The following is a 14,814-nucleotide window of genomic DNA, read 5'->3' as shown; positions in this document are numbered from 1 at the left end:
GATGGCTTGATCTCAGGAGTTAGAGACCAGTCCAGGCAACAAAGTTAGACAGTGTTGTTTGATGGTGGAGACAAATGGCTTTCTTTTAGACAGTGTAGAGTTGGGCGTTTCTCTTTATTCAGTCTGACAGTTTCTTTTCATTAGTATGCTTGGACATTTTTGGTCACTGAAGTTATGCACATATTTGAGTTAAAACATACCAGCTGCCACTGATTTTCTATTTTCTCTCTTATATTTTTATTTCTGTTTGGAGGAGGCTTGTGTGTTTGTGTGTTTTAAATAATTCCATTTTATCTCTATTACTGGCTTATCTTATTTTTAAAAAGTTAGTAGTTGCTCTAAACTTTATACTGTTTGGCTTTAATTATTCATGACCTAGCTTCAAGCAAAATTTCTCCTGTAAGTTTCTTAAAGTAGCACTCCCTCAGTCCTAACCATTTGTACCACATGCATGACTACCATATATTTGGTTTTCACTTGTTATAAAACCACAAATACTGCCGTCATTTTTAATTTACACAACTCATTTTTAGAGTGGTTTAAAATAAGGCACGAGATAATGATGATCCCTCCTGTATGTATCCTAGCACTCAGAATACAGAGGCAGGAGGATTTCCAGTTCAAGGCCAGCCTTATCTACATAGTAAATTCAGTTTCCAAAACAAAAGTCTGTAAAGACGACAGATCATAGGCAAAAGTCAGCTGTCTGAGGGGAACGCCGTGTGCTCTATCGGAAAGCTGGCGGAGAAAGGCTTGTGGGGAGCTGGCAGTGGTGCAGCAGACCTTTAGCACAGGAAGTAGCAGGACAAGCCACAGCCTGAAGGTCAGCCTGAGTTGCTACAGAGCTTCAGTTATTGAGCAGTTTTGAGAAAATTAAAACTCTGTAGTTCACACACTTTTCCCTCCAAGCCTCAAGTGTGGGTGTGACATTGCTCCCACCCCCCCACCCCACCCCCCCCGCATCCCCAGCCAAACTGAAGTTCTCTCCCTTGGATTTCAGAACTGTTTACCATGGGAGACAAAGAATCATGGATGGCTAATGTATTCTCCTAGAACATGGCAGTGATGAACAAGTCAGTGAGTTAGTGGCACAAAGACAAACAAAACAGTGGACTCTAATAGAGGCGGGACAAGCAGCCACTGGCTTCATACAGAAGGTGGTAGCAAAGGAGAACAGACATTGCCACTGGTCCTGGAAAATCAGGTATCCACAGAGAAAACAACAACAACAAACCTCATCCATCCAAAGTAGTGCTCTCATGGCCTTAAGATATGTCACAAAAGTCATATGAAGGAAAAAGTATGGCAAATTTGAAACAGGTTAAGATCTTTTGTTCAACAAAAACTGTCAACAGTTTCACTCAATTCAACAGTTTCACTAATTCAACAGAAACCCACCAACACCAAAACACTGTCTAGGAAAGTTCAAGGTGGCAGGATTTAGAGGAAATGCTGTAACAACTCAAATGTCCACCTTCAGTTATGTGTGTATTAATTTCATAACTGCCCTCTCCAACCCCTTTAAAAAGCTTTTGAGACCATGAGAGGGCTCAGTGGGTAGAGGCGTTTTCTGCCAACCCTGAAAACCTAAGTCCCACAAGTTTTTCCTCAGGAGTTGGTATGGATAACTTGGACCCCACATTTCATCTTATATACAGATTTTACTTTTAATTAAATTTTTTACTTTGTCTTGAGATAATTATATATTTGCATGCCACTTTAAGAAGCAAAGCAGAGATTCCATGTTCCTGTAACTCAAGTCCCTTCAGTGAGTAGTAACATGTAAAACTATAGTAAAATCTCAAAATCACAAAGAGGCACTAAAAAAAAAAAAAAAAAAAAAACCATAATAGAGAAGACTTCAACCAGCCAGCCTAGTGGTGCAGGCCTGTAATCCCAGCTATGACATAGGCTGAGTGAGATACAAGAATTCACAGCTATCCTGGCTTACTCAGCATGTTCAAGCAGCCTGGAGAACTTAGTGAGATCTGTCTCAAAAAGAAAAAGAGAAAAGAGGGATAGCATTGTAGTTCCATGGTAGAGCCCTGGCCTAGAACGCATGAAGTCCTAAATTCAGTCTCTAGCACTGCAGTGAGAAATACCGCCATCCTTACTGGGATCCCGCACAATGTTCTTTCATGGTCACATTCAATGTCTGTCTCCACCCTTTCTTTACATGCCTGCAAGCTAATCTACCAACCTTTTCATTTCAAAGCCATCTATCTACAAGCGGATCACATGGTTCAGTTTTTTGGGATGGTCTTCTGAAATCCTCAGTTTTCTTATTTTCATCTGTGGAGCAGCATTTCATGGTAGAGAAGATTATAACCATCTAACCACCCACTCACTGCAGGAAACCTGACTTTTTGGCTCTCCCATATAAGGTGCTAGATATGTCTATGTCATTGTTTGTTTGAAGGTATATTTGCCCTTTGATTAACTTTCTAGCTACCAATTAAAAAGCAGCATCATAGGACACTACAGGTTTTGCCAAAGGTCACAGACCACTTCCGTACAACTGACCATAAACCACGGTGCACTCCGCACTCTCATCAAGCCTCACAGCTGTACAGCTCTGACCGTGGAATGCCCTTGACCTGTGCTTCAATCAGACAAGACACAAGGTTTTCAAAGTCTACTCTTGGAAACATGAGCACCACGAGCTACTCCTGAGGAGGGGTTGGGATGTCATGAGCATAGTGAATTATAACCCCCTCTTTTGCAATCAAAAATGCTTAATGTATAAGAAAGGACTCTAGCAGCAAACTATCAAAGTGGCTGAATCCAGCTTGGTCATCTGCTAGAAACAGGCCGGATGTAGAAATCTCAGCTCCTTCTCCAGCACCAAGTCTGCCTATGTGTGCCCATCCTTCCGGCCATGCTGACAATGCACTAAACTTCTGAGACGTTAGCCAGCCCCAATTAAACGTTTTCCTTTATAAGAGCTACCGTGGTCACAGCGTCTCTTCACAGCGATAGAACACTGACTAAGACACTGTCATAATCAAAATCATTATCAATGTCCCAGCCCCATCCTGGAGACTCAGATCCATCAAGTCTGGGCAAGTCTGGGCCATGTGCAGTAGTTCTTTTTTCAAGAACGTGATTAAGACAGGGCTACAGGCAAGATCCAAACTGCCTGGTGGCAGGTGTTGCCTTTACCCCCACAGACATTTAGTAAGCCCTCTGAGTGACTAGCTGTGATGCAGCAGTTCTCTCCAGCCCTGGGACTGCAGCATCACGAGGCCACAGTCTCTCAGAGGCGGCTCAATGGACGGAGCGCAGTGCAGCGGACACAGCAGCCGTCAGCCCCACACAAAGAACCAGCACTGCGGCTGACACACCGGCCTTCAAAACCCCTAAACAGAGCAGGCAGCACAGACACAGAAATATTTTATTTGTGAGTCACAGGTTGTCAAGTCAAATCTGAAAATGAGACATTATTTCTTCAGAAATGAAAAGAAAAATCACAATCATCATTATTTTAGTGGGCACCACACTACAGCAATGCTCATTTTTCACAGTTCATGGTTATCAAATACCAGGGCAGTTCCAGGGCCTCGGGGCTCATGCTGGAGGTGGCTGCAGTCTTCTTACCACTTCGGAAGCAATGTGCAGGTAAGCTTTGGCCTGGAAAAGAAGAAACGCATTGTTCTCTGTTTCCCAGCAATGACTCCTGAACTGCTTGCCACAGATGGCCACAGACAATAAGGCAGCAGGCTGCGGTGTAGACTAACGGCTGTGTACACTGCAGGTGGCCGGGGAAGAGTTTCTCACTATGTGAGGCTATTTACGTGATGGCTGTCTGGAAAAAAATTCAATTCCAGCAACTGCTCTATTGCAAATTCTAATTCCAATGTCAGCAAATTAACAAAATCAAGTTGCAGAAAAATTAGACCTTCCTCCTCTGAGAAATTCTGAGTTAGACACTGTCAACTCTTGTTTGGCATAAAAGGAATTAGCCGACAGAAAGAGAGCTATTTCTTACTACCCGTGTTTTCTCGTGAGGAAGCATTTTCCTCATTCTCCCTGAGACAGCCACAACACCAGCACTGAGCACAAGACAGCTCTTCTCGGCTCAATTTGGGCAAAACTTTGTGGGTCAAGTGTCACATACTTCTTCTGTGGAATTCTCAGCACCACAAGGCATTGTTAAGAATGGATCCAAAGACACAGGCTAGCCCAGTCCCCTTTGTTCTGGTTACAATGACCATGAGACCTGAATGTAAAGAATTCTCTTATACAAGCGCAATAGTAACGGCTGATCTTACCAATACACAGTAAGCATGGAGCAGTGTGACTTTAGTTTTTTGAGGCAGGGTTTCACCATCAGTCTATGCTAGCCTTGAATTTAGAATCCTCCTGCCTCAGTCTCCCCAGTGCTACCATACCCGTATTAAGATTTTGCAAAAGCAGAATTTCTACTCCAGTATAGTTATAAGCAAATTACCACTACCCAGTTTCCTGGTGACCTCATAGTTACCAGGGATAAATTCTATACTCACCTTCACTATAGATGAGGAAACCATCTAGAGAAGTGAAGACTGTCTAAAACATCATGACTCCTTGGTGATAAGTTGGACTTTGGGCCACAGTGACCAGCCTCTTGGTCCCTCCAGGGCTACATACTACGGAGAGTTCCTGGCACCTGTTTGCTCTATGTCACACATCATTTATGCCTGAGCCCCAATAGCTGGATCAAGGACATCATTCCATAATCCTTTAGCACTTGCCTATATTAAATTAGAGACATAAGCCTACCACAATACAAAAACTTGTAGGTGATTCTAGAATAATTCAATTTCTCACACTCAGTTTTTGCTCTTTAATGGAGCTTAGACTCCCAGTGTATCACACGCAAGATCGTGGTTAGACTGGCATTTGCTGTGGTGATCCTGAAAGTGCTGATTTTAACAGTTTTGATCTGGACAAAATTGTTGAGACTGGATATTTTCAGGCAATGCTGCATCATTTCAACAAATCCTTACTGCATTTGAAGCACTGTGCTAGGAAATTTGTGAGATGTTCTGATTTAGAAGGAGGCACGACAACTCAGGGGAGAGGAGCTGGTACCTAGAGCCTCACAGGTTGGGTTTGGAGTCTTGGTTTCATTCTTGATTAGCTGAGGGGCCTTGGGCTGGTTACATACCCTTCCTGGGCTGTTTCTACAGCTGTAAAATGGCTTTGGGAGCAGCACACACTTCCAAGCGTTTTGAGGAGGCATGTAAAGTGCTGGCACAGGGCATGCACTCCTAAGTGGTCACTGCTTTACTTTTATGCCCCAGGAAATGAACAGACTGGTCAGGAATGGTGTCACACACCTATAACCCCAGCAGCTCGGAGGTAGAAGCAGGAGAGGAAGGTCCTCCTTGGCTATAGTGAGTTCAAAGGCAGACTAGGCTACATGAGACTATCAAAACTCCAAAAACAGAAGGGGTGGGAAAGAGCAGGAGTTTGAACAGTTACATGAAAGCTTTTGGAGGACATTTCCTCTTGAAGAATAATGAAATTCCCGTATTTCCTTTATCTAGCATAAAAGCCACAAATACATCCATGTAAAATATACAACTGAGATTTCTCAAACTGTTAACTCTTTCGTTCATTAACTCAACTGCCCTGCTATTATTACAGATCTGTCTAATAGGCCAGTTGAAGACACTGTCTGCTCTGTCATTTACCAGGCAATATGAAACAAATGGGACCAGAGTGAATAATGTATAGAAGTTAGTTTCATTTTTGTTTTGAAATATTTGTAGTTGGTCTATCATATTTAGTTCATATTAAGGCAGTGGGGTGATAATCTAGGAATTAAAAGATAATAAAGCTTCCACTTATATTTGAAAATTTTCACCAAGAATAACTTCTAAGAAGACATCATTCTCTATGCTAATTTTTATCTGATACAAACTATAAAGCCATAAAATCATCTGTCATTGGTCCATTCCATGTGAACTAGTCTCAGTCAAAGGTCAACAATTGCAATGCCACCGGCATGAGGTGAGGTGATGCTATGACATTTAGAGTTCTGAATTCAAAGCACCTACCATCTGTCCTGCTACTGCATTCTCTGGTTGTTACAACATTCATTCTGTGTTTCATTTCGTCTTCTTTCCTAACTGAGGCACATGGCAGAAGTTTGGGCCATTCACATGGTAGGTAGCAACCATTAGCTCTTCTTTTTATAAAATTAAATTTTTATCTTTTATATGTTAATTATACTTTATTCACTTTGTATGGCAACTATAGCCCTCTCCTTTATAACCTCCCCATCTCACCCTCCCTCCCTCATTTCCTCTCATGCCCTTCTCCAAGTCCACTGATAGAAAGGTCCTCCTCCCCTTCCCTCTGACCCTAGTCTATCAGGTCTCATCAGGACTGGTTGCATTGTCCTCCTCTGTGGCCTGATAAGGCTGCTCCCCTTTCAGGGGGAGGTGATCAAAGAGCCAGCCACTGAGTTCACGTCAGAGACAGTCCCTGTTCCCCTTACTAGGGAACCCACTTGGAGATTGAGCTCCCATGGGCTACATCTGAGCAGGAGTTCTAGGTTATCTCCATTCATGGTCCTTGGTTGGAATATCAGTCTCAGAGAAGACCCGTGTCCAGATTTTTTGGTTCTGTTGCTCTCCCTATAAAGCTCCTGTCCCCTCCAGGTCTTTCTATCTCCCCCTTCTTTCCTAAGATTCCCTACACTCTGCCCAAAGTTTGGCTATGAGTCTCAGCATCTGCTTTTATACCCTGCTAGGTAGAGTCTTTCAGAGGCCCTCTTCCTGCTTCCTGTTCTCTCCTTCCTCCAATGTCCATGTTTGTCTTTCTGAGTGAGGATTGATCCTCCTACCCAGGGTCCTTCTTCTTGTTCAGCTTCTTCAGGTGTACAGATTTTAGTATGTTTATCCTATATTATATATCTAATATCCACTTTTAAGTGAGTCTATACCATATGTGTCTTTCTGCTTCTGGAATACCTCACTCAGGATGATCTTTTCTGGACCCCACCATTTGCTGGCAAATTTCATGATTTCCTTGTGTTTTATTGCTAACTAATATTCCATTGTGTAGATATACCACAATTTCTGTATCCATTCCTCAGCTGAGGGGCATCTGGGTTGTTTCCAGCTTCTGGCTATTATGAATAAAGCTGTTATGAACATGGTTGAGCAAATGTCCTTGTTGTGTACTTGAGTATATTTTAGATACATGCCTAGGAGTGGTATAGCTGGATCTTGAGGAAGCGCTATTCCTAATTGTCTGAGAATGCACCAGACTGATTTCCAGAGTGGTTATACAAGTTTACATTCCCACCAGCAATGGAGGAGGGTTCCCCTTTCTCCACATCCTCTCCAGCATGTGTTGTCACTTGAGTTTTTAATCTTAGCCATTCTGATGGGTGTAAGGTGAAATCTCAGTGTTGTTTTGATTTGCATTTCCCTAATAACTAAGGACATTGAGCATTTCTTTAAGTGTTTCTCTGCCATTCTATATTCTTCTACAGAGAATTCTCTGTTTAGCTCTCTACTCCATTTTTTTTATTGGATTACTTGATTTGTTGCTTTTTAAGTTCTTTAGTTCTTTATATATTCTGGATATTAGACCTCTGTCAGACATAGGGTTGGTGAATATCCTTTCCCAGTTTGTAGGCTGTTGTTTTGTTCTGACAACAGTGTCCTTTGCTTTACAGAAGCTTTTCAGTTTCATGAGGTCCCATTTATTGGTTGTTGATCTTAGAGCCTGTGCCAACGAATTCAAGGCTCTTCCCCACTTTTTCTTCTAACTGATTTAGTGTTTCTGGTTTTATGTTGAGGTCTTTGATCCACTTGGACTTTAGTTTTGTGCAGGGTGAGAAATATGGATCTGTTTGCATTTTCCTGCATGTAGGCATCCAGTTAGCCTGGCACCATTTGTTGAAGATGCTGTCTTTTTTCCATTGTATGGTTTTGGCTTCTTTGTAAAAAATCAAGTATCTGTAGGTGTGTGGGTTTATTTCTGAGTCTTCTCTTCAATTTCAATGATCCACCATTCTGTTTCTATGCCAATACCATGCAGTTTTTATTGCTCTGTAGTACAGCTTGAGATCAGGGATGGAGATACCTCCAGATGATCTGTTGTTGTAGAGGATTTGGCAATTCTGCATTTTTTGTTTTCCCGTATGAAGTTGAGAATTTTTCTTTCAAGGTCTGTAAAGCATTGTGTTGGTTTTTTGATAGGAATTGCATTGAATCTGTAGATTACTTTTGGCAGGATGGCCATTTTCACTATGTTAAACCTACCAATCCATAAGCACGGGAGATCTTTCCATCTTCTGATATCTTCTTCAATTTCTTCAGAGACTTGAAGTTTTTTTCAAACAGGTTTTTCACTTGCTTGGTTAGAGTCACCCCAAGGTACTTTATGTTATTAGTGGGTATTGTGAAGGGTGTTGTTTCCCAAATTTCATTCTCCACCCTTCTGTCTTTGGTATACAGGAGGGCTTCTGTTTTTTTGGTTTTTTTTTTTTTTTTTTTTTTTTTTTTTGAGTTAATTTTGTATCCAGCCACTTTGCTGAAAGTGTTTATCAGCTGAAGGAGTTCTCTGGTTGAATTTTTGGGGTCTTTCATGTATACTATCATATCATCTGCAAATAGAGATACTTTGCTTGCTTTTTTGCCCAATGCTGGAATGCTAGTAAATTTAGGTATGCCCTGGTTACTCGCATGCCTGACTGGGTGCCTGTGCCCATTGATGCCCCTCACACTATGACTCTCTTCAGACAGAAAAGGGATCTTGGAACTACAGCCACCATTGTTACTACCATCTCATTGGCGGCTGTTGGAGCTACCACCAGGGCATTAGCCATGAGTCATACTGGGCAGACTGCTCAGACCCTGAATAATCATTTAGCCAATGTAGCTCATGCCTTAGTTGTACATAAAGGAATTAATGCTCAACTAAAAGGAAGCTTGATGGTGTTCAATCAGAGGATTGACCTCTTGCAGGAGCAAATTGATACCCTATGGCAAATCGCTCAACCTGGCTGTCAATGAAAGTATGCTGGACTTTGTGTCACTAGCATACAACATGAGAATTTTTCCTGCGCTGCAAATCTGTCTAAACAATTGTCTAGCTATATTTTAGGTAATTGGACTGGAGAATTCGATACTACGATGGAGCAGCTAAGAGTGGCCATTGTCACAGTAAATTCTACCAGAGTGGACACAGGACTAGCCACAGGATTATCAACATGGATTGCTGCAGCCATGAATCATCTGAAGGAATGGGCGGGCATGGGAGCGTTAGCAGGCCTTCTGGTGTTGGTCTCCTTGGTTTGCCTGTGGTATATATGCAAGATTAGAGTCTCACAACAGTGTGATGCAGCCATGATCATTCAGGCCTTTACAGCCATTGAAGCAGGACATTCTCCCCAAGCATGGTTGGATACCATAAAAAGCTAAAATGATACGCTCAGGATGCGAGGCTAAGCACTGCACTCAGGGTCAGCCGCTTTGGACCCAGAGAAGAGCATGTCTGATTGCATGCGGGTTGATGCCCCAGGTCCCGCCTCTGAGAAAAAGGTATCGGTCGGGTCTGATGCTCTTTGGGTGGATGACACCTAAATGAACATCAGTACAAAGTCCCAATTTATTTCTAATATCAGAGATCAGACCTCTACTCTTGCCTGATGCGTCTAAAACAAAAAGGGAGAACTATAGAGAGCTGCGGAATGCTATGCCTTAAAGATGGAGCTGGTTTCTGCCTTCCACCTTCCCGATGGTGAGTGCTCTCTGTCACGAACAATTCCACATTTGGCTAAGGCTGAGGATCTGGCTTGCTTCCATGTATGTGGACCTATCTGCATTGCCCACGTGGCACGCCTGGGTTGGCTACCCAGAGGCTATTTAAGCTGTGGGCTGGCTTTCCCCAGGGTTAGATGATTGTTCAAGGTTCCTGAATAAACTGCATTGAAAAAAAAATAGTGATACTTTGACTTCTTCCTTTCTAATTTGTATCTCCTTGATCTCCTTTAGTTGTCTTATTGTTCTAGCTAGGACTTCAAGTACTATGTTGAAGAGATATGGGGACAATGGACAGCCTTGTCTTGTCCCTGATTTCAGTGGGATTGATTTAAGTTTCTCTCCGTTTAGTTTGATGTTGGCTATAGGCTTGCTGTATATTGTCTTCACTATGTTTAGGTATGTTCCTTGTATCCCTGATCTCTCCAAGACTTTAAACATGAATGGGTGTTGAATTTTGTCAAATGCTTTTTCAGTATCTAAAGAGATGATTATGTGGTTTTTCTCTTTCAGTTTGTTTATATGGTAGATTACATGATGCATTTCTGTATATAGAACCATCCCTGCATGCCTGGGATGAAGCCTCCTTGGTCATGGTGGATGATATATTTGATGTGTTCTTGGATTCGGTTTGCAAGTATGTTATTGAATACTTTTGCATCAATGTTCATAAGACAGATAGGTCTGAAGTTCTCTTTTTTTGTTGGGTCTTTGTGTGGTTTAGGTATCAAGGTGACCGTGGCTTCATAGAAAGAGTTTGGTAATGTTCCTTCTGTTTCTGTTTTGTGGAAATTTTTGAAGACAATTGGGGTTAGTTCTTCTTTAAAGGTCTGGTAGTTATGCGCTGAAACCAACTGGCCCTGTGCTTTTTTTGGAAGGGAGACTTTTGATGACTGTTTCTATTTCCTTGGGGGATGTAGGACTATTCAATCTATTTACCCGATCTTGATTTAATTTTGATAAATGGAATCTGTCAAGAAAACTGTCCATTTCATTTAGATTTTCAAATTTTGTGGCGTTTATGCTTTTGTAGTAAGACCTAATGATTGTTTGGATTTCCTCAGTGTCTGTTGTTATGTCCCCCTTTTCGTCCATTAGCTCTTCTTAACTGGTGTCACAAGCCCTTCTAACTTTTTAAATGATGCCTTACATTCAGCAGAGCCCACACCTTTTACTAAATCTCCACCACTGTAGTGTTCATCTCTCCTGAAAGTTAAACATTACTGGAGAGTTCAACTTTCAGAAGCAAAATTTAATTTAATTGGGGGGCGGGGAGGATGTTATCAGCAGGCCAGATTCATCATAGCTACAGGCAGGTTTCACTATAGCTCTGTAATATCCAGAAATATTATCATTAATGCTGAAGCTGGGAACCTGACTTTACAACTCACATCCCGCAACCCTGAACTGTAGGTGCCAGGAGAGTAACATTTATTTAATGCCATGTAAGGGCATAAATGGACCCAGAGCTTTATTGAGTAGAAAGGAAAGGCATTTCGTGGCTAGAACACTTTTAGAAAGCAGGTTTTAAAGGCAAGAAGGGCAGCTCTGGTCTAGTTGGCATCTTCCAGTGCAGTTCCATGGATCACATTTAACCCTCTCACCATGAAGTCAACATTCAGATGGAGAGAAAGATTCAAGAGCTTGGGGAAATCATTTTTGGGTTCCTCTTCGCGGCAGGTTGGCAATGGCTCTGATTCTGGGCTTTTCCATCCCTTCAGAGGTTTTTTTTTTTTTTTTTTTTTTTTTTTTTTTTTGTGACTGTTAGCACAGATCTTGGGAAATTTCCCAGAAAAATATATCCTGCCATATTCTGGACACAATTTCCAGGGATAGTTTGAGCAGATCAAGATCTGTGACCTGTTGCATGGCTGTCTTTGCTACAGAAACCGAGGGACAGATTTTCCTCAGCCTCTCCTCCAGGGCTCTGTGCTGCTCAAAGAAGAGGTGACCTGGAGGCCAGCTCACATGCACTCTAGACACATCCAGCTGGCCTGCAATGAAAGTCAAGCGAAAACTGAACTGGGAAGAGAGAGCATGGGTTGTGAATGTTGAGTGTGCCAGTGCCTTCTAAAAAAAAGAATAACCTGCTTCAGAAGGATGCCATGGGAATCAGGTAGGAAATGGTGCTAATGTACCTAAGTGTTGTGCCAGGCTTTTAGAAGTTGGAGCTATTAATATGGGAGCCAGCTGACACAATGTAAAGGGATCAGTATCTGTGAAGAACAGACTAGACTTTTACTATTTCACAGTTTACTGGCTCTGTCACAGCCCTGGGAAAATCACTCAGCTTCCTCAAGTTTCAGTTTCCTCAACTGCAATATGGGGATTCTCTACGTAACACATTGAGTTGATATGAGGACAGAACTCATATAAATAAAGGCCTGACTGGTGTATGGTCCTGTGACTACTATTATTAAAAAATGACCAGTAATAACGTCTGCAGTCTCAGAATAGCAAGTAATGGCTCCAATGGCTGGAGAACAAGGACCTAGGTATTACATGCTTTCTTATTTGTGACAATGACCATGTAAAGCTGATCAGAAGACTTCACATTTAACATTGATGAACATGTGACTTTTTTCATTATTTTTTGAAGAAACTTCACTAAAACTAGCCTAGCTAAAATGACTGAGGCTGTTTTAGGACCCTCAGTACTGTCATGTAGAAACAATGAGAACCAGTACTCACACATATAGATCAGGACACAGAAACACAAACTCCAAAAATCCCACAAACTCTACTTTTAAAATGAATATTGTCTTTGGGTAATTTGTTACATGCTCTCTGTTAAATGACATGCCTCTAGTTTAATATGCTTCTTATTTTTGGAGTATTTTAAAGGAAAAAAGCAATAATGAACAGATAGAAATACCTTAAAATCTCAAATCATAATTAAATTCATAGAAAATACTATTATCTGTAAGGAATCACCATAGAATACCTTTAAATATTCTGCCCTTGGAATTCATTTAAATGTGCATATTTTTTTAAAAAAAAATCTCATTTTGAACTTTTCATATACTGTATGTTGAAAAAATATTTTTGATAGTTGAGGTTACCATACTTTAATATGAAAGCAATAAAGAGTTGTGGCTTTGCTTATCTGAAAGTTCTTTAAAGAAAAAGTGGAAAGGAAATTTAATCCTGGAAAGCAGAGAGGACGAAAACAAGGATAAGCACTATATTGATTCATTCAAAGGTCACACTCCAGCAGCTGCACGCCATTGCTGACACCGAGACAGTTAGAGGCGCTGTGCGCCACCACAGGCATCTCTCAAAGAGGTGCTGACTGTCCAGCAGACTAGTCAAAGCAGCGCTCACTTTATTCATGGCATTAACCAGACGTGGTTCTTTTACTTTCTTGTTCACACAGATCAGAGGCATGAACAAAAGTGAGCAGGGCAGCTGTCACAAGTGGACAGTCCAGTCTGCTGAGGCAGGGCTAGAGCAAGAACAGAAGCTCCTAGGGAACAGGGATACATGTCCTAGGAGAAGGGGGCATGAAACTACGTCCAAGATGACACACTGCGTTTCCAAGGTAAATGGCAAAGACTAACAGGAAACAGATACATGTGACTGATTTCGTGTCTGTTTTCAGAAGACATTGTAATAACACATTTTATCCTTAAAAATGTCATTTATTGGTGACTGATAATACCCATCAGTTTTATCCCTTATGATGCTGGCTAATAAAACCCTACCAGTTTCCTGACCTACTCCCCAGTCATATTCATCAAGTAAACACTAGGAACATCTCATCCCTTCTGACTGGGGACTCCATGTGCACAGCTTCGCACACCAGCTTCTCTTCTTTCAAACACCAGCTCAAGGTGTAATACTGAGCAGGCAGGAGTTGCTGGCCAGCAAGATGAGAATGTTGTAAGTTCTCACGATGGGAAGAAAACTGCTGGGAAGTCAAGTGTCCCTTCTTTGAACTGTGAGTTTGGGAATCCACTCTTACAGCCTAGTGCAGGACATGCCGCATGACTTAAATCAAGCCTTTGTGTTTGTGTGTGTGTGTCTCTCTCTCTCTCCATATATATATATGTGTATATATATATGTATATATATATACATATATGTATACAGATAGACAGACATATATATAGACATATACGTATATGTATGTCCTGTGCACAAGCAAGGTTGACTTGATCTCCCCAACACAACTACATCCCATGAAAAGACAGACAGACACACAGAATGTAACGTACCTCTTCACTTTCAGGGTGAGAAAACACAACCGGCTGACCTGCATCCGAAGTCTCCCGTATCCTGAGGTGTAAGGGAACATCCCCTGCAAAGCCCACAAGAGCGTCAGAATCAGGGACGCTTACACAGGCATTCACAATGGCACTACTCCAACTCCCGAAAGAAAGATGCTGAGTAAAATCTCTCAAAGTAAGTTGGATTATGCCTGCCCTCAATTTGCTTTGAGGAATCTTAAGTGCAAACTTAGGGTGAAAAATCCCATTTAAGGCAATTGAGCAACTAGGTATGCGTAGGTACAAGCTCTGGGGCAACAAAGAAGAAATGAGGAGTCTGACTTGTTCTTTGCTGAAGAGCTCCAGTCAAAGAATGGCTTAGAGGACATTGTAAGTGTTTTTCTCCTGTAATAGCTGATAGAGATATTTGGATGAGGAAAGGATGTAGAGGCACCAAAGAATCTTCCTGATGCTGCCACATGAGTGAGTGCAGACAAGTGTCATACAGGGCTGGCAAGATGGCTCAGCAGGTAAAGGGGCTTGCTCCTAAAGCCCCAGGACCTGCATGGTGAAAGGAGAGAACCAAGTTGTGCTCTGACCTCCACCTATGTCCCATGGTACCTGCACCAATACACACATACACAAACCAAAAAAGTGTAACAAAAACATTTTTAAAGGAAGTCAATCCCAATATCAACCCATTTTTGATACATTGTTCTTTTTCACTACCTACCAACCCATGTAGCATGGCACAGAACTTGTGAACTTGGTGTGTTCTTGAGAAACATGGTCAGCACACAGACTGACGAGGGCACAGCCATGTGCATCATCATGTTTATAGC

General features: G+C 41.8%; 1 protein-coding gene across 3 annotated transcripts in view; it reads right to left on the bottom strand.

The window, feature by feature from the left end:
• Positions 1–3,380: 3,380 nt before the first annotated feature.
• The window catches only part of Nubpl (NUBP iron-sulfur cluster assembly factor, mitochondrial), a 208,702-nt gene continuing 197,268 nt past the window's right edge, over positions 3,381–14,814 (bottom strand). For all 3 annotated transcript variants that reach the window (XM_060387483.1, XM_060387484.1, XM_060387485.1), the window contains 2 exons: positions 13,982–14,064; positions 3,381–3,630 (listed from right to left, as the gene is read on the bottom strand). In XM_060387483.1, the coding sequence (XP_060243466.1) occupies positions 3,568–3,630; positions 13,982–14,064 (146 nt within the window). In that variant the 3' untranslated portion in view covers positions 3,381–3,567. The remainder of the gene's footprint in view (positions 3,631–13,981; positions 14,065–14,814) is intronic.

This window comes from Meriones unguiculatus, chromosome 7 (genome assembly GCF_030254825.1).
Source record: "Meriones unguiculatus strain TT.TT164.6M chromosome 7, Bangor_MerUng_6.1, whole genome shotgun sequence".
Classification (NCBI taxonomy): Eukaryota; Metazoa; Chordata; class Mammalia; order Rodentia; family Muridae; genus Meriones; species Meriones unguiculatus.
This window is presented reverse-complemented; position numbering and strand designations above follow the sequence as displayed.